General features: G+C 41.9%; 1 protein-coding gene across 3 annotated transcripts in view; it reads left to right on the top strand.

Moving 5' to 3' along the window:
- LOC124003029 (rab11 family-interacting protein 4A-like) overlaps nt 1-5,189 on the top strand; it is a 110,870-nt gene extending 105,681 nt beyond the window's left edge. For all 3 annotated transcript variants that reach the window (XM_046310992.1, XM_046310993.1, XM_046310994.1), the window contains 2 exons: nt 412-555; nt 803-5,189. In XM_046310992.1, the coding sequence (XP_046166948.1) occupies nt 412-555; nt 803-922 (264 nt within the window). In that variant the 3' untranslated portion in view covers nt 923-5,189. The remainder of the gene's footprint in view (nt 1-411; nt 556-802) is intronic.
- The last annotated feature ends 15,941 nt before the right edge of the window (nt 5,190-21,130 follow it).

The raw sequence follows: 21,130 nt of genomic DNA, 5'->3' as shown, positions 1-21,130 counted from the left end.
ACCGTGATAAACATAATAACCCGTGTCCTGTCCTGTAGGTGTTACTGTAGATGTGGTGTGCTGTGTCAGCTACTGTTGAAATCGAGAGATGGTTTGTCGTGGGTGTATTTGTGTGAAGCTTCAGTAGTCTAATCTAACAGGCCTTGCCTACTGACACAGTGTGGATGAAGTGGGGCACTTGGAGAATTGAGATGAATCTCATCAAGCTGTGGACTCCCTCTAAACCCATCGCTTTAGTCTGTCAAATCAAGCTATGATACTCATCTCTTTCTCGCTCTCTCTCTCTCTCGCTCTCTCTCTCTCTCTCGCTCTCTCTCACTCTACCTCTACTTCCCCCTCCCTCTTCTCTCTCCCAAACTCCCCCCCCTCTATGTCCCTCCCCCTCTCCTTCACTCCCCCTCCACCCAACAGGAGAACCTGAAACTGAGAGAACAGAACGACGACCTGAATGGTCAGATCCTCAGTCTGAGTCTGTATGAGGCTAAGAACCTGTTTGCCACCCAGACCAAGGCCCAGTCGCTGGCTGCTGAGATAGACAACGCCTCACGGGACGACGTGAGTTTTTCATTCATAATGCTAATCATTTGATGATTTGATCATTTCGGAGTAATCCTGCAAGAGTAACCCTAATGATTAAGGTCATAGTACGCATGGAATTTAGACAGTAGGCATGTATGTGAGTAACCTTGCCTAAGACCTGAAGAGTTTCATTCTGCATGACATCAGGGTTAGCTGGTATAACCAGATAATGGCACCTCCATATCTAATTGTAACATCACATTGCTTTGATATATCTCCACAGTTGATGGAGGCCCTCAAGGAGCAGGAGGAGATCAACTTCCGCCTGCGGCAGTACATGGACAAGATCATTTTGTCTATCCTGGACCACAACCCCTCCATATTGGAGATCAAGACCAACTAGAACCCCCCTACTAGAAACCCACTACTAGAACCCCCACCGGGAATGGGGAATTTGAAAGGGAAAGGAAGACTAGCCACGCTGGGGCCTGGGACAGCTAGACATCATTGCCCCCTGCTGCCCCAGGAGTGGAACTGTGAACTTGGGTGTATTCATTAGGCACAAAACAGAAGAAAACAGACTGAAACTGGGAGGTACTACCGGGGCTTGCTCAATTAGAAACATTTGTTTTTGTGTTCTGTTGCGAAACGTTTTGCTACGGTCTGGCCTAATGAATACGGCCCTGTTTTCTCTCAGCGACTGGAGCTCTAGTGGATTTTCTGTGTTGACGACTAAAGGGAGTTTTGGTACTTCACCGTCGTACTTCTGTTCTATTCTGGGACTCATCAACAGATGTTGGTATCTCCCTCATACTCCTTCATGCACTTTCTTCTATGTTCTCTATTGTTTCCTCACAGCCTCATCTTTAGTCTAAAACACAATCAATATGAATTATTACTGGGGAAAATATTTATACTGGGCAGGTGCTTTGAATATGTAGGGCATTACTGGTTGTTGAACACTGGATATATGTACTCTAGTGGTGTATGTAGAAACAATGTGAACAAAAACCTATTCACCTGCAACAGCGTGTGTTGTAGCCATTGGGGAATAAAGGAACAGAGAGAGGCTGGCAGATAGCCACACAGAGATCTTCAGCTTCCAGACAACCCTATACCCACTGTTTCCTTAAAGTGGATCTGTGTTTGGTCGCTGAAGACCGGTATGTGGGTAGAGGCACATTGATGAAGAAAGCAAAGCAGCACGTGTTTCTGTGAGTAAGAAGAGTGACAGAAAGAGATGAAAGGAGGGAGAGAAGGAGCGAGAAAGTGTTGTACAAGCATCTCCATGTCAAAAGGTGTTGGCACATTGACTGAAGAAGATATCAGTCATGTGAAGTGATAATGAGAGGCAGCAGAACTTGGTGTGATGGAATGCTTTCAGGAGGATGGAATGGCTTAGTGAAGTCAAAGAAGGAACAGATGAAGTGTATCGGTCAGTACAGTACAGGGGAAGAGAAGAGAAGAATGCCTTCCTAGGGAACTCTGAGATGACGGTACAGTATGATCTGTGTAGAGTAATACTGTATGAGAAATCCATATGGTAAATTCTTAACTCACACAGTGAGTTGTTAATTGGCTGGTTAAGAATTTCAAGATGCCAATTCCTCTTAATCATGGGTTCCCATTCATTATTTTCTACTCAGACATTCTGTGGTAAGTCTGTCTAAGTTGGTTAGACCCGGGATATCTGCTATGAAGGATGTCCCATTGCATTAAGCTGCTATAGCTACCCACATGAAAAAACTATAGTATACTATGGAATAAATACTATAGTATTCACTGTGGTGTTTTTGCAGACTTTATTTCTGACTTACGGAGGCCGCAAAAACACTGCAGTGAATACTGTAGCATTTATTGTAGTATTTACTGTAGTATACTGTATTATACTGTAGTATTTACAGTTAACTAAAGTATAAATACTGTAATAATAGAAAACTGTAGTGTATACTATAGTAATAATGTATTGTTTTTGCGGTTTGTAGTATTTACTGTAGTGTTTTTGCAGACATTACTGTAGTATTTACTACAGTGTTTTTGTTTTATTATCTTTGACATAGAAATGGAGGCTTTCTCCTTCAGGAAAGCTACTGGAGAAATACCAAAAGAGCACATTTTCCATAACCTGTAGGTAGGACTGGGGTCTAAGCAGATTGTTCAGTGCTTCTGCTCTTTTCTATAACCTGTAGAGAACACACTATATGGTCTATACTTGACATGTAGGTTTCTCACTTAAGGGTGGCACAAATTGCGACATGGGGGAGGGGAATGGGCAGGTTATATGCAAGTAAGATACTGTAGTATTTACGACAGTGCTTTTTTATGGCTAACACTACAATATTTACTATAGCACCTACAGTATACTATAACATTATATAGTACTACTGTTCACATGATCGAGGGATACCAGTGTGTAGTATAGTATAGTACAGTTTACTATAGAATTCTATATTAAGTACTTTAGTATAATATAGTGTTTTTAATGTGGGTATTAGCCTATATGCTTTATATTTCTGTGTCGGACACTGCCACTCCACTCTCCCTATATCCACACTGAACTAGAGACAAACCCTGCCAGCACACAGGGCTGTCAAGTCAACAGCATAACAATGTACAAGCACATGAATGTAACCCAATGGATGTGAATGTACAGAATGCTTAATGCATTCTGCATAGAGATAGATACAGTATTTATCTCTATGTTGTTCCACATCTCAATGTGTTTTATGAATTTCCTCTGGGTGTTAAGCCATGTCAGTGTGGCTCATTGAATCATCCCTATCATCTCTATATAAGATCCTGTAGTATACTGCAGTATATTCATCAGAAGTTCACTTACTGTAGACTAGAGTTTGGTACTAATAAGACTGGAATAGCAATCATACTGGAGTCTATACAGAGTATATGGGTAGTGTTTGCCCTTTGGCTAGTATACTGTAAATATCATGAATGTCTCACATAGCTAACATTCTCTGTTAAAACCTAATGGGTTTTTGTGTACAAATCTACATTTTGTTGACAGTTTTCAAATGTCATACAGTAGGCCTTTGCTGTACTACTATATTCGAGAGGGCGTTGATAGGCAAAGGGGATAATCTACTGTAAATTAAATAGCTCTAAACGTACATTTAGCTTCCTTGCACATAAATATGTTGTTTTTTCTTATTTTTGCATGTTCTCACATTTTCTGGTATTCGTGCCTTTAAAAACAGTATATAGCTATGTTGTTTAGACAACGTAATAATTCATATTTTTACTGTTGCTTTAAAATCTGTGTCTGAACGATGTTCATGACTTGTAAATGTTGTACAGGATTTGTATTGTGCCACTCACCACACTTTTACTATTTTATACAGTTCTATCAGGAAATGGCCAGGTAATCAACTCTAGTTTATAAAACTGTTACAGCACAGGTTTATTTTTATTTATTTATTTTTGTACTTTTTACCCCTTTTTCTCCCCAATTGGTAGTTACAGTCTTGTCTCATTGCTGTAACTCCCGAACGGACTCGGGAGAGGCGAAGATCGAGAGCCAGTCCTCTGAAACATGACCCTGCCAAGCCGCACTGCTTCTTGACACACTGCTTGCTTAACCCGGAAGCCAGCCGCATCAATGTGTTGCAGGAAACACTGTACAACTGGAAACCAAAGTCAGTGTGTATGCCCCCGGCCCGCCACAGGAGTAGCTAGAGCGCGATGTGACAAGGACAACACGGATGGCCATACCCTCCCCTAACCCAGACGAAGCTTGGCCAATTGTGTGCCACCTCATGGGTCACCCAGTCACGTCTGGCTGAGACACAGTCTGGGATGGAACCCGGGTCTGTAGTGATGCCTCAAGCACTGCGATGCAGTGCCTTAGACCGCTGCACCACTTGGGAGGCACAGCACAATGTTTTTTATTTAAAAACAGATGAGCGTTGGGGGAATATCTAGGTTGACACAGAAACAGAAAAAACTATCTATGAATGCAGTGTCCATTGCTTTTCAGGTTGCTTTGGTTTCTGTGTCCTTTCAAAGTATGTTGATAAGGTTTCCCACTGTCTTACACTAAATAAACTGGTGAGCAATACTACTTTTCTCTATACCATACCAACCTGGCACTACAAGGTTTACTTCTACAACCTTGAAAGATTCACTTCACACATATTTAAATGAAATTGAGATAAATTGAGAAATGTCTTCAAATTGAGCTTCCTCATGTAGAAGCCCTCCTGTCATTTGAGGAGTTGTTGATCATTGGCATCCCATTTCAGACAGTGCAACAGCCAATCACCTGTTGAGCACTGTCACAAAGTTTCGCTTGCAACGTTTTTAAATAAACTCAAACATTTCCCATTCCTTGGCTCCTAGATGCTTCCTAACACAATGAAAGATGTAATCTCCTGTTCTTCAAGATATTGAGAGGTTGGGTTTTAAAGCGCACAGGGGGTGGCATTGTGGCAATAAGAATGGCTAGAGCTTGTGATATCTTGTTATTTTCTGTTACCTAGTTTCTGTCGTCCTATTTCTCTACCACGTACCACTGTTACGCATACATTGAAGCACTGTACTGCATGTGGCTGTAAGTAGCCTACTACTTATGATATGAGGTCTTATCTGCAATTGTGATGTACAAACAACTTTAAGCTGTAAATAAAGAGATTTGCCCTGGCATGATTACAACCTGATGAATGCTAATTTCTTAAATGAAAATGTCAACTTCTTACAGTATGATGAAAGGAATACTCGGTCCTGTTTTAGGAATAATAATGTTTGCCATTGATTCAGAAATGCAGTAAAACAGGTTTGCTACAATTGATCAAATGTGGGATTTCCTGTATAGCCATAACTCTCTAGCTGCAGTATGCCTCATGAGGAGCCTCTATCTATGCTGACCTAAATCTCACAGTCCTGAGAAATGACTTGTGGGACCCAGAGAATTCTCAAAGAGATGGAAATGATATGGTTCAGTGTACTTCAACACGTACTTCAACCCCTGATTCACACTGTCAATTGATTTAATATTATGTGGGGAACTAAAACTTGTATTATTTGCATGATTCAATACATTGTCCTACAGAGAATACATAGGGTTGGATTGAAAACAAAAACCCGAAACAGTACAAAATAATAAACCAAGCAGTAACCCACGTGGATGTCAGAACAGAGGAGACTCCGCCGTGCGCTTGACGTCATACACCGCATTCGAAGCCCGCCGGAGGTACGTGTACGATGAAATGGTTAATTAGCTAGCAATTTACCTTACCTTTATTGTCTTTGTATAATTGCCCATTCTGAAACCCACGTTTATGTAGTTAAATTGGGTTGTTGAGTTTACATGAAAGGGGAAAAATTATATGCTAATTGATGCTGGAATAAAGTGAGTTTTCTAGCCAGCAATCGACGTTAGCTAACTATCGAACAGTCAATCTATTAGCAACTGGAAGACTTCATTTAGAAAGTTTTTTTTTTTTTAAAGTTCATGCAGAATTTTGTTGTTAAATGTAGCTAGCCTATTGTTGTATTCCATGTTGTCAGTTTAATTATTTGTGAAGGAGGACTTGCCTCGACAAAATTTGTGGCAGCAAGGTGATATCAATAGTGCAAGCTTTCTCTATCTAACGGCACGGATTTTGTAGAATGATGCTGTGAAGAAACATTTATTTTGCAAAAGTGTCAGACGTTATTAGCCGTGCTTGACTTGGACCCGAAATAGGTGCCGGTACTGTTTATATTTTGGTGCAGGAGCTCTACCATACTATTGAACAGGATCTCAGGAACTCAAGCGTATAAAATTTGACGTGCAGCAGCTACTCCGCCCTGGCGATCTCCTGACCATGTCAAGCACGGCTTATTAGCTAACATGACAACATTTCTGTGTTCATGCTTTTCTCTGTAGGACTACAGTAAAGTCCTGAGGAAGACCTGTAACAGTGGACCATGCTCCAGACAGTGAGTAACCCCCCGGGCTTGTGCATCAGTGCCAAAACCATTCCAGAGAGAAAGCCGATATATTCCTGCCCTGGCGCCACAGACCCTGTTCCAGAGAGGAAGCTGATGTATTCAGGCAATGGTATACTGGACCCTGCTCCAGAGCGTAGGTACAGGCAGGCCTATTTTTCCAGGTATAGGTGGAAATGGAGGAAGAAGTCCAAAAAAAACCCACAGCCGTTGCTGCCAGCCTCACCTCTGCCGCCATATGAGGAAGAAAACTGGGAGGAGGAGATGGGAATCGTAGAGACATATGGATTTGCTCCATATGGTAAGGAGGGGCAGAGATACAGTGGGGTCTGGAATTATTGGACCTCTTGATTAAAAATGAGGCACAAATACAGTTTAAAATACAAATACTGAGCTATATTGTATGAAAATTGTTATTTTATACTAATACAATTGCTCAGAGAAGGGAGAAAAAAAGATGGGGTCAAAATGATTGGAGCTGCTGTTTTCAATACTCCATCACCCTCCCCTTTGAGAATAAGGAAACTGAACATTTTTCTAAAATCTTTTATGAGATTGGAGAACACGTTGGGAGGGAACTTAGACCATTCCTCTATACAGAATCTTTCCAGGTCTTTGAAATCCTTTGTCTGCGCTGCACTTCCCTCTTCGATTCACACCACAGGTTTTCAATGAGGTTCAAGTCCGGAGACTGAAATAGCCATTGCAAAATGATGATTTTCTTTGTGGATTTTGATGTGTGCTTGAGGTTATGGTCTAGCTGGAAGATCCACGTGCGGGCAAGTTTCAGCCTTCTGGCAGAGGCAACCAGGTTTTTGGCTGAAATGTCATGATACTTGGTACAAGATCCCCAGGACCAGTGAAAGCAAAATAGTCCCGTAACAATCGAAGTTCAACCACCGTTATTTTACAGTAGGGATGAGGTATTTTTTGCATATGCATTCCTTCCATGGCCAAACCGGTCGATCCCGATCTACTGGTCGATCTCCAAGAAATTCCTAATCGGTCGCCTTGCGTTCCTGTTTTTTATTATTTATTTGTGTCACGCTGTTTGTGGTAGTTGCTCTTGATTAAGGTGCCCTGCGTGCCGGGAAGTCCACGTGTTCCCATTTTGAAATGTTTCATGTGTCTGAAGGTACAAACTCTGCGTACCCAACGAGCCCAATCAAGTGCACATATAGGCCTACAGCTGGCCAATCAGATAACTGATCACCGTGCAGCTTCCATGAGTCCACAGAGAAGCCTGAGCATCGTTTCTTTCTGATGAAAAAAAAAATGCTTCTGTCTGGGAAGGTTCTCTTCTGCACAAGCAATCCAGTAAATGGGGAGGAGGATTTAAAATGCGGTGCTGCCTTGTAAATGTCCAAAAGCAGATGTCACATCCTTTATTTGTAGCACTGGTGCACCTAACTTCAAAAAGAAAGGAGAACCAGACAAAATGTAGGCCCACCAGATGTATTTTTTATATTTTTACTGCATATGACTGTCCTATCATTCTAAAATGTCATCAGTTGTTACCTTGATGTAGAACGCATCATTAGACATTACAATAAAAACAACTTTTAATATTTGTATTCAAAAGTGCAACAGCAAACCTATTTACATAGGTAATTTGTTTTGGACAAACAAATGTAACATACAAAACAGATTTTTTTTTGTATTCAAAAGGGCAATCGCAAACGTATGTGTGTGCGATTTAAACATTACCTGCATTGTATTTAAAAGTGCACATTAAAATGTAATCTCTAGCTCTGCCTGGTGATCGGCTTTCTGTCACATACCGCTGCCCGGTACTAGACGTGCCTATGATGTTGCTGCAGCTCTTTCCTCGTACTACAAAGTGTATCGATAAGTTTTGCTATTATTAGTGGCTTGTCTTTTTAAAATTGAGTAATATTTAAACGTTCTCTAACATGAATTGGTGGATGAGGCAGAAATATTGAAGTGAAATTCGAGTTAATATGCAGGCACTATCAGTCCAGTAAAATAAAAAAGGCAAATTATTTCCATTTATGCTGACTCAGCTGTGCATAACAAGTAATACGACAAATTATCTAATATTACCAGTGTGATCATTAACCTCAAGTTTTGAAATATAATATAATTGTCTGAGAAGAACAATATTGTAATGCCATTTGCAGGGCAATTCAAGCATAGCCAATATGCTGTGATAATGTATCACGCTATAGCCTATTGCACATATTTCATAGGCTAATGTAGCATTTGTTAGTGTTTTTTATGTCATGTTTAATGATCTGAACGGTAGATCTCGGCCTGCATTTTGACTGAAAGTGATCTCGGCTCTGAAAAGGTTGGTGACCACTGGTCTAGGACAAGTTAGATTCAAATATTGGACTCTATTAATATATGTAACTTACTGCCATTACTCCCAGGTCAATAACAATGTATCCATATTACCAGACAATCGGTAGTACAAGGAAGGAACCATTATTTATTTCAGACCTAATATATCAAGTCTTGTCTTGTTCTCTTGGTTTGTATAGATATGTTGACACAAAGTTTTGGCAGCACTAACAGTGCAATTTTAGTTGTTTCTATACAATTTCTCTAACTAAGGACTTTTTCATGGAGGGTGGTGTTCCAGTTGTACCAAACTGGAGAACACATTTAGCTGAAACAGGTGCTAGAGGACTTCTTCAGTAAGAACATTTTTTGGTTTTCCATTTTGCTATATCGTGCCCTACTGAAGATTTTCAATGCGCTGCTCATAACGAAACATTAGATATAAATATTATAGAACAGACATACAGTTGAAGTCGGAAGTTTACATACACTTAGGTTGGGGTCATTAAAACTTGTTTTTCAACCACTCCACAAATTTATTGTTAAACTATAGTTTTGGTATGTTGGTTAGGACATCTACTTTGTGCATGACACAATTAATTTTTCCAATAATTGTTTACAGACAGATTATTTCATTTATAATTCACTGTATCATAATTCCAGTGGGTCAGAAGTTTACATACACTAAGTTGACTGTCCTTAAACAGCTTGGAAAATTCCAGAAAATAATGTCATGGCATTAGAAGCTTCTGACATCATTTGAGTCAATTGGAGGTGTACCTGTAGATGTATTTCAAGGCCTACCTTCAAACTCGGTGCCTCTTTGCTTGACATCATGAGAAAATCAAAAGAAATGTGTATACCTCCACAAGTCTGGTTCATCCTTGGGAGCAATTTCCAAACGCCTGAATGTACCACGTTCATCTGTACAAACAATAGTATGCAAGTATAAACACCATGCGACCACGCAGCCATCATACCACTCAGGAAGGAGATGCATTCTGTCTCCTAGAGATGCACTTTTCGCACCAAAGTACGTTCAAATCAATCCCAGACCAACAGCAAAGGACCTTGTGAAGATGCTGGAAACGGGTACAAAATGATCTATATCCACAGTAAAACAAGTCCTATATCGACATAACCTGAAAGGCCGCTCAGCAAGGAAGAAGCCACTGCTCCAAAACCGCCATTAAAAAAAGCCAAACTATGGTTTGCAATTGCACATGGGGACAAAGATCGTACTTTTTGGAGAAATGTCCTCTGGTCTGATGAAACAAAAATGGAACTGTTTTGCCATAATGACCATCGTTATGTTTGAAGGAAAAAGGGGGAGGCATTGCAAGCTGAAGAACACCAACCCAACAGTGAAGCACAGGGGTGGCAGCATCATGTTGTAGGGGTGCTTTGCTACAGGAGGGACTGGTGCACTTCACAAAATAGATGGCATCATGAGGTAGGAATATTTGTGGATATATTGGAGCAACATCTCAAGAAATCAGTCAGGCAGTTAAAACTCTCAAAAAATCAGTCAGGCAGTTAAAACTTGGTATCAAATGCATCTTCCAAATGGACAATGACCCCAAGCATACTTCCAAATTTGTGGCAAAATGGCCTAAGGACAACAAAGTCATGGTATTGAAGGGGCCATCAAAGCCCTGACCTCAATCTTATATAAAATGTGTGGGCAGAACTGAAAAAAACATGTGCGAGCAAGGAGGCCTACAAACCTGACTCTGTCAGGAGGAATGGGCCAAAATTCATCCGACTTATTGTGGGAAGCTTGTGGAAGGCTACCCAAAACGTTTGACCCAAGTTAAACAATTAAAGGCAATGCTACCAAATACTAATTGAGTGTATGTAAACTTCTGACCCACTGGGAATGTGATGAAAGAAATAAAAGCTGAAATAAATAATTCTCTCTACTATTATTCTGACATTTCACATTCTTAAAATAAAGTGGTGATCCTAACTGACATAAGACAGGGAATTTTTACTAGAATTAAATGTCAGGAATTGTGCATTTGGCTAAGGTGTATGTAAACTTCCGACTTCAACTGTACTTCTCTGCCATGCTGAATATGGAATAATGTCCGCTCTATTACAAAAAATTTATCTGCAACATTCAGAGCGTTGCTCCTCTAGAACATGACCCAGGACTGTGTTCAGTAGGGAGAGAATGTTTTGAGCTGAATGAAACTGGGAGGGAATACCTCCAATGAGAACACAGATTTCTGTTGTATGTTTCAATATGTTTTGCTACAGTTTGCCCAACTGAACACGAGCCAGAATTGCCATGAACCTTCTGTTCCTCTCTTCAGGCCCAGAGGATGTGGATAGAGTGGCCCTACAGGGGTTGACCCTGAACCATGCCCCCTGCCCTCCCCACCCCCAGACCGCAACCGACTACAGCCCTGCCACCCACCACCAAGCCCCCATCAAATGGGTCCGCCACATCATCCGCAGCGTGGAGGAGCAGTTTGTCGACGCAGAGGTTTGAGGTCCGGTGTGTTTAGTTTACTCTTTAATTGTGAGCTCTTAGGAATGATTTTATTTGGTTTCTCAGGTGTTTCAGTTCTGCTTGTTCCTTGGTTGGTTATTCATGAATTAGGATGACGAATTTGTAGCCTAGTTGACAGTTGTGTCACGTGTTAACACTACATGATTTTTGTGAATAATTTCAATAGGTGTGTAGTCTAACTCTTAACTAAAAGAGAAATAATAGTTTTTATCTTTTTTTAATACTTTTGTTTTAAAAGCAAATAACTGATATAGGCCCATGTGTTCAACTGTCACACTCCCTTTAAAATCAAATGTGTTAAAATAGAGAAGGCCCAGTGCAAGAATAAGATGGGGCTATCAGGTTTATTACACTGATATGTTTGGATTTATTCTCAAATGGATTCACCTGATTGGACTGATTCTGAGCCCATGGAGAGCAAGAGGTCAGGTCACCATGACTACAGCAACTCTAAGACACAACCCACTGGGCACAAATGTCAATTCAACATCTATTCCACATTGGTTCAATGTAATTTCATTGAAATGTGGAAACAACGTTGCTTCAAACAGTGTGCGCCCAGTGAGAATGAAATTCAGCTTTTAAATTCCAGGATCTCTTTAACTGGAATAAACCATGCTTTTTAACAACAACCCTTCTACACTGACGCTTCATTCCCACAGTTTTAGTTGAAGTAGTAGTTCAGAAGAGAAAATGGTAGCATTAGTTGCCCACCTGGTGGCAGTGTTGGTTAAATATTACATTCACCTCCTTTGTGCTGAATTCTTTCCATGCAGCTCTGGGTTAATATAGTGAGTTCATTCAGTTCACAGGCCCCGTTCAAATACTCCAAAAATGCATCCTTCCTTCCTACCTTTTCTTGAAAGTAATTACAGATCTGAATTTGTGAAAACAAGAGGGAGCGAACCATGCTCTGGGCCCGGTTTCCCTAAACCATCTTAAGATTAAGTTCATCGTTAGAACCTTCGTAGGAGCATTGTTAAATCTCTGAGCTGGTCACCAAAACTCTTGTTATTAACGTTGCACTTGAAAACGCTCGTGATCTTAACGCCTGCCTCAGACCTCTCATAAAACAGTTAAATGTGTCGTTAGTGTTCTGTTCGGACGGTACAGACCGAAGTTAGCTGATCGGCTCTACCGACTTCAGACGAGTCCCAATATGCTTGTGGGGGTCGTAGAGCAAAACGAAGAACACCCATTGTGTTCGTGACAGTCATCTTTCCACAGAGGGTTCATAGTAGTTTGGAGGCCAAACCGTTCAGACGCTACAGACGGGATTTTTGGGGTGTCCCCATGGCCTGACACACGGCTCTAGCTCTGCCACTTTTCACCGCAGATGCATAAGTGCAACATCGGCGGATGTGGTGGATTGAGACGCATCCAATGCCCATATCCCTAGTTTAAACTGGGGATATTTTTATTATGATTATTAGACTAACGTGCGCAATGATGTGACAAATCTGTGATTTCATTTTTTTTTGCCTATTTTGGTAAGTATTAGAATAAGCAGCCTCTATTGCAGCCGTAATTGGTAATATCTCTCTAGGAGCTGATCCGTTGTCAATATTGTGAAATAACATTACAATTAAGGTAGATTTTAATGGAGAAAGCTGATCCGAGAGCAGGGCTCCCTTTCTTTCGATCCAATCAGGAACGATACATGCGCCAACGACGCACTTAGACTGCTCTCTCTGTGTGTTGTTTTGTGAAATGCATGTTACATCTTCGGCCGTTGTAGGAACGACGCATCGTTAAAACACTTATAAGCCTAAATTCCATTGTGATCAGGGAAACCGGGTCTAGACCTATCCAATTTCAAATAAATCTGTCTTTACCTCAAGGAAGGAAGGAAGGAAGGAAGGATGCATTTCTAAAGTAGAAGTACAAGGCCCACACATTCACTTGCCATTTAAAATCACTTTCCCTAGTATCATTCACAAATACAGTTGTTTTGATGAGCTAAGAATGAAATGATTTATTGTAACCAATCTGATTCATGTAATCTATCATGATTTAGTGGTGTGCTTTGTCCTCAGATATTAGGTGTTCGATCGAGATTATCAAATGCTTTGGAATTCTCTGCTCCGTGCCTGTAGATGAATTTTAAAACAAGGCTCCTCCGTCTTTTAAAGAGAATTATTTAAGATTGGATCAATCACCATCAAAGCAGACCACTTGCAGTTTGATGTGCTTCTATAATCATCTGTGAGAATTTAAATGTTGCTCCAAGGGCACTGTCAGACAGTCAGTGTGATGTTGCACTGAAGGCCAGTTCGCACTGGTGATTGTCTTCATTCAAGAGAACATCCCCCTTGTCATGATTGTAAATGGGGATACTCAACATAGGCCATATCATCAACTGCTATATAAAGAGCATAACATCTAAAAGGTTTTCAATCCCTTATGGGAACTTGGCTTTAAAGGAATTAAGCATGAACATGACATTTTCCCCTGGTAGGCTCAATCCAGGTCTGTGCAAGCACCCCCATAGACTAGATCTGGTTTGCTTGTTGTGGGTTGTATTAACAGCAGTGAATGCATTGTTGAGACACATGTCTATTGTCAGATGTCAGTTCCAATCATGTGGAGAATGATTAATACCCCGCTGTCCCAGTAGATATCTACCACCACTTACATGTTGGACGAGTTTCCAATGGTGGTTGGTTGATCAACCCTAGCCACAGATCTAGGATCAGTTTACACTTCCAAATATTTTACTTGACCTTTATGACAGGAAAACACAAAACAGACCCCAGATCAGCTTCTAGTAAAAACCTACTCATACTCTCCAAATATTTTACTTGACCTTTATGACAGGAAAACACAAAACAGACCCCAGATCAGCTTCTAGTAAAAACCTACTCATACTCTCCTGTATCTGGATCAGACTCGGGCAGCTCCATATTTCTACTCTGTGACTCCGCAGCCATTGATTTGTGATCTCCATCCATTGTCCAGTCATTTAGTCCGGTAATTGGTTATAACCACAGATCTACTATTAGTTTACCCACCGCAAACCCAATCCATAACCATTAGGAGTGGAAAACTTAAAGCCCAAGATCAGTGACTAGGTAGGTGCAACATAACCAGCACCAGCTCCACATAATTTCCACTGTGTGACTCAGCAGCCACAGCCGTGTGATCTCCCTGGTGATTGATCTGGTATTAATAGCCATGTTTAGGCTCTAGCACAGAACAGGAAGAGGCAGTTGTTAGCTGCAACCAGAACAGACCTACAGCAAACTGCTCCTTACTATACTCTTAGATACACTTAACACCTCTGACTACCGACATTTTGTTTAATCTCTTTTGTGTTCACACAGCAAAGACCTTGAAGTCCTCAACCACTCAGCCTTGTTAAAATACTCCAAACCTGGAGGTGGCAGTAGTGTTTTTTGGCAATGCATGTCAATGTCTGTTGCTTAGTTTATGGTCTAGAGTCCAATGTTGGTTAGCTAGCTAGCTAGATAATGTTGTTGCTATGTTGTAGAAAGCCCTTGTTGATACTAGCCAGATGGACACAGCTAGATAACTACCTAGCAAGATGATGAAGAAACAACATAATTCACTCTCCATAATCCCATTTGTGTTGGCAAGAAAGGCATTTCACTGCATGTGACATTAACTTGAAACTACTGCCAGTGTGTGCCAGTCCATAGCCAAATGTTTACCTAGCTAACGTTAAAATATTTGCTAGCTTAACGTTAAAATATTCGCTAGCTAAGGACATTGTACTAACCTAGGCAGCTGTTTCGATGAAACTAATCCATTGTCATTTAATTATAATGTCAGTGGTTAGCTGGCTTGGAGGAAGTATTTTGTGTTGTGTGCATTGCATTGCATCCGTGCACTTAGCTAGCTACCATCCCATAGCCTACATTGCATATCAAGTGTGACGGGCTCATCTATTTAACCATGGAATTGTGGAGAAAATGCTGTATATTTTTTCTATCCCCCCCTTTTTGTTGTTACTCCTTTTGGCTTCCCCATGTGGGAGTTTGTGCTCTCTGATTGGCTCAAAGTTGTTGACCACTGATGAACTAATGCGATTTTACAAGTGTAATATCGTCGTTAACGGGTCGGCATGCAGCAGGTACCATTTTTGTTCTAGAAGGAACGGATCCCACTGCGTACCTATTGGCAGTGAGATTCTCGGTGTTTCATGCTTTACAGGAGCAGGCTAGTGATGAGATGTGCTACGTGGATTTATGATACTAGAACATTATGTTGACGTCCTGTAATTGTGTTAATTGCTCTTAGCAGGGGTCTCTTAACCCATCAAAGGGATAGTCTTGGAAGAGTCTTGTTCAGTGGGGTCTTACTTCATTAGACCTTGTATAGGTTTTTCTTGTTTAGTTGCCACATGAGACTAGTATATTCACTAGATACCACTGTCCAAGGCTGTGTTTACGCAGGCAAACCAATTCTAATATATTTTTTAATCAAAATTTGCATTTTGTTTTATAGAGCTGGTCTGATTGGTCAAAATACCAATTAGTGAAACAAATATAAGAATTGAGCTGCCTAAGAACCATGGTGATTTGGTTTTAATTCAATTTTACTTGACCTAGTGGGATGCCATCATCCAGTCCAGGGTTTGGGGTGACAGTGCACTGACTGACTCTAGTCTTCCATGTCTCCTTTGTCTGTGGAAATAGCTGGCAAAGGTCTCCATGCACATTGCTGACCGGATAGACGTTAGATGTTTCCTAACGTCCACGTGGGACAATGAAATGGTGCAATGCGAAAGGACAGACACTGGCCATGAGGGCTTCCAAGTGGGCCAGCCCTGTTAATTTACAAACCCCTTTGATTTGTCAGGTTTCAAAGCTAATTGCTGTAGTCTTTGCGTAAGTAATGTTTGTTAAATTGTGTTTTTTTTTATATATATATATATTTTGATTAATTACAAGGCCACCACCAACATCTGGTGAACATGGCCATGTTTTGCTGAGTCACTTCCATTTTTAAATTATTTTGTGTTTTTGAGGGTTGTCACACTATGAAACAACAGTAAAGTTCAAAATGGGGTAAGATGGATGGAGTTAGATATATGGAGTTAGATATAGCCTTGATTTTAGCAATTCTCTTACAATCAACTTTAGAAGTGTTCTTTTTTTTTCAAGGTTTGTCATTCACATCGCAACGTGTCTGCCTTACCCTGCTAATGCTGTTCTTGAAATGTGTACAAAACCAAACCAGTCCCCCAGTCTGCAGTACCACCCCAGGCCCAGAAGGGGCCAGTGTAGCTGTGTCAGTGGTGGTGGTGCCCTCTGGCCTGTTGGGATGCAGGGCTCATAGCTGGTAGCCTGGCTGACTGCCGTGTCTGTGCTGTGCACTCGCCTGTGACGCCTCCCTGTCTTTGTCTGCAGCCGTGTGGTGTCTGGGTTAAGGTGCTGCTAAAACAAAGCCCTTGAACAGTCGATCTCAGACAGATAGAGAGAGAGAGGGAGAGAGAGAGAGATGGTGTGAAAGAGGGAGGATGATATAGGAAGCACCTATTACGTATTGGTACTTTTAGCCCAAGCAGCAGGACTGTGAATCTATGGGGATTGTATACTGATGAATGTTGTCTGTTTGTCTGTTTTAGCAGAATTATTATCACATATGAGGCTGACTAGTATGAAGCTGATAATCCAGGGTGAATATTTAACAAATGTAGTGCAACCTATTGTTCCCATCCTATTGATCTTTTCCTAATGTGGCTTTGGTATCTCTACAATATCTCCACTCCAGAGGAGACTGGTGGGGGGAGCTATAGGAAAATGGGCTCATTGTAATGGCTGGAATGGAATGAATGGAATGGTATCAAATACCTCAACATATGGAAACCTCGTGTTTGACTCCATTCCAGCCATTACAATGAGCCTCTCCTCCTATAGCTCCTCCCACCAACCTCCTCTGCTCCACTCCTACCCTGTTATCTGCTGTGTTAGCTGTACAGCTCCCTCCTCCGAGTCTCATGGTCTTTAAACCTTTGATCGCAATGCAGAACCCTGCATCCTCATTCTGTGCATTACTCTGAGCGGTGATAAGCATGCTGGCCGGCCCCCCTGACTCCCACACGCTCTCTACATCGCAACACCAGGAATGTGCCTTTTACATGAGTTACGCCAGTCTTTATCACAGGCACTGATAGACCCTCACCAAGGTTTCTCAGGCCCTTTTTTTTATCCATTCAGTGGATAAAGAAACTTCTTCCGGTTCTCTTAACCCCCTAGCTCCCTCGTTTCTCCTCTTTCTTCTCTTGTTCAGGAGTTTGTTTGATCATCCACTGGCCCTGGGTTGGCCGGGGTCGTGTTCGTTAGGGCACGCAACAGAAAGTGTTCTAAAACATGAACGTGAGCATTTCTTATTGGGCAAATCCAGGCTGTCCCTCTGTGTTTGTCTGTTTACTTCCATTTGGTGCCTCATAAACACAGCCCAGTTCTTGTGGTCAGTGGAAACAATGTGTGAGTAGCTAACTCCTGTACAGCTGCTTACAAATCTATTAGGCCAAACTTCTCCATAGAGATTTAAACAGCACACAACACTGGTATGTTACATGTCATAGCCCAGTGGGATGTCTGTGGCCACGAGTCTTTGTTAATCATCAGGTCAGCACTGGGCCACTGGCAGGCGGAGGCTCGGCTGTTTGCTGTTTCCTCAATCACTACTGATGGACTGAGTCAGTCGGGGCCCAGATTATTTCCTGCTTAGGTCATGTGGTCTGACCTAAGCATTTGATATATTCCACTGTAATCAGGGCTAGGAATTTGACCTAGCCGGTTTATGTGACCTGTGCCCGTATTGATCGCTGATCTAAGATCAGTTTTGCCCCCTCTCATATCTGAAGTGATGGAGAAACGGACACATACAGGGAGGTCACGAAGAAATCAAACCACACAACACTCAGATTTCTGGACGTTGTGTTTGGTGTTTAGGATTCTGTGTTATCTATATATTGATTACTATTTTTCCAGGTTACTTTTGATCAGCACTCCTACTCTGACACACTGACCAGGGAAAATGACTTGCCCTACCTACGTATAGTACAATAACGGGTCAACTATGGAAGTAAAGTCACCTAGTCTATTGAACACCAGTGCTCCAGCATACGCATGAACCGTCCATTTAATGTATCTTCTATCTAGGCCTTGGGCAGGTGCCAAGTAGTAGTGGCAGAGTGGCAAATTTTGGAAGCAAAGGTGACAGTTGGCACAAGGCAGGCAGAATGGTACCTCTGTACCGGTAGCATTGTGATTTGGAATACACGGACTGCACGAGCCTGGCATGCACGCAGGTGTGTGTCTGACACTGTGGGCTCTGTTTTCGGCTGTCATTAAGGCGGCGCTAGTGTCAAACGCACGTTAGTTTGCAATTTAGTCATGTAAAAACGCACTACCTTTTTCCAGCCCTAACGCCAGGTTCAGCAATTTACCTGTGTTATATCAGCTCGCTTGCGCTCAGATGAGCAGGGTGGAAATATTTGAGGTGTCCTTTAAAAACACGATCCAAAGTGCTAATTTCAGGCAGTGCTGATAGGGATATTTAAGACCAACAAAAAGCTGGTTTTAGTGGTAACGCAGTTGGTTATTGAGTTCCACAGTCAATGTGTCATAATGCCCATAAAACCTAGCTGTCAAACAGGGAAATGGTTCCAATCGTTTTTCCACTATTCATTTTTCCCGTAAGGGATTTTAGAAACACTTAAAATAAGGGCTGTGTTTCGTGTGGGCTTACCCTGGTGGGACGTTTTGTAAATCTCTCGGACAAGTTGACTTTTATCAAGATATTCAGCAAATTTTTATTACAACCAAACTTATTAGAATGATTCACCTTCCTGGTTTTATCGTGACAATGTCCTTGGCACGCTTGCAATGCAACTTCTGGAGATGTGTGAATGCGATCTGATCTGTAAGATGGTTCTGATTTTTGTTCATAAAACATAGGCCTATTTGGGAGCAGTTTAACGGTTAGTGGACATTCTCCCTTTCTCTTTATATTGGTTCTCCTGTGAAAGGTTTGGATGTGCGTAAAACCCTCCATAGTCTGCATTGTTTTAATATTATATAATTAGAATTATTCGTTCTCTTTTAATGCTTCATCAATTTACTCCTGATTATTGACCATGTTTAGCAGCCGTAATGCAATTTACGCTCGACCTAGCCTTTATATCAATATGAATGCTATTGAGGCTATGCAATTACTTAGAACAATGTGGACTGCAAATGGGTTCAAGTGAACGTATTTAGCAAAGATAGGTCTACATTTTGTTAACTGGTTTCTGTAAGCCATTTAAAAAACTATAACAGAGTAACATTGGATTTGGAGTTGATTCCAAGTCTATACATAAGTCCATAAATACACAACTTGAAGCAACACATATTTGGCCATGGAACACATTCAGATTGACCAGTGAGGGGCCAAGCCTGGACACCCACAACTTGTTTATTCATCAAACCCCACCTTTTCTGAGCCAACGCCACCCAAGTTCACAGATTTTAATTGTGATAGTGAAAATAGCAACAAACAAAACACTTCTGACACACTCTGAACCTATAGTGCTACCGCCTGCGCTTAGATTTACTATAACCAAAAGGTTGCTGGTTCGAATACCTACGCCGGATAGGTGAACAATCTGTCGGCGTGCTGTTGAGCAAGGCACTTAACCCTAATTGCTCCTGTAAATCACTCTGGATACGAGTGTCTGCTAAATTAACAAAATGTAAAGTGTGTGTATATCCAGGACGAGCAAGGCCGCTGGTGGTTGAGTGCTCGTAGGAGTTAGTGACCTCGTTCGCTCGATCTGCGACAAAGGAAAGGCATGAGACGCAGGGAAGAGCTCAAATCACTGGTGTCTGTCCCAGTTTCTCTCTCCCTCTGGTACACTTACACACACTGGCTCTCTCTCTCTCTCTCGCACACACACACTGGCTCTCTCTCTCTCTCTCTCTCACACACACACACCGTCTCTCTCTAACACACACACACACACACACACACACACACACACACACACACACACACACACACACACACACACACACACACACACACACACACACACACACACACACACACACACACACACACACACACACACACACACACACACACACACACACACACACGCACGCGCTACCCCACCCCAGTCAGACACTTCAAGAGATTGGCAGATTTCCCTCCAGTACTGTACCACCTCTGAGAAGAATGGACCATCGCCCCACTGCCCAGCATGAAAGCTATACCCCGTGTTTATTTATGACTTCCATTTCATCTTGAAGCAGCCATTCAGCCCTCTAGAGTACCTTTGTACATAGCTTGTTGCCACACAATGACTGCATTGAGACATAAAACGGAGCCATGACAGACCTAAATTGGTTAGAGTCCTTGTGCGTAGCAGCGTGTAAATCTGAGTCGGGATCGCAGGGCATCTTCTTCCACTGAAATGTACTGTATTTGCCTTTTGCCAGGCAGGAGCTTTTGTGTGTGTGTGTGTGTGTGTGTGTGTGTGTGTGTGTGTGTGTGTGTGTGTGTGTGTGTGTGTGTGTGTGTGTGTGTGTGTGTGTGTGTGTGTGTGTGTGTGTGTGTGTGTGTGTGTGTGTGTGTGAGAGAAAAGGACAAGCGTTATCGATGGAGGCCAGAAGTGAGGCTGGTTGGAGGGAAGGATGTTCACTGACTGGGAAGGGATGAAGTTACAGTATATGTAGATCTTTCTCTGTGTATGTTTTTATCTGTCTCCTCTCCCTGTCTGCCTGACCAACTGACCCCCACCCCTCCCTCCATCTTTCTCTATCCTATATCATCAGGTCCTGGCACCACCAGTGAAACTCCCACACTCCTCTCCTTTTGGCCTCCTTTACT

Source organism: Oncorhynchus gorbuscha, linkage group LG18 (genome assembly GCF_021184085.1).
Source record: "Oncorhynchus gorbuscha isolate QuinsamMale2020 ecotype Even-year linkage group LG18, OgorEven_v1.0, whole genome shotgun sequence".
NCBI classification, from domain to species: domain Eukaryota; kingdom Metazoa; phylum Chordata; class Actinopteri; order Salmoniformes; family Salmonidae; genus Oncorhynchus; species Oncorhynchus gorbuscha.
This window is presented reverse-complemented; position numbering and strand designations above follow the sequence as displayed.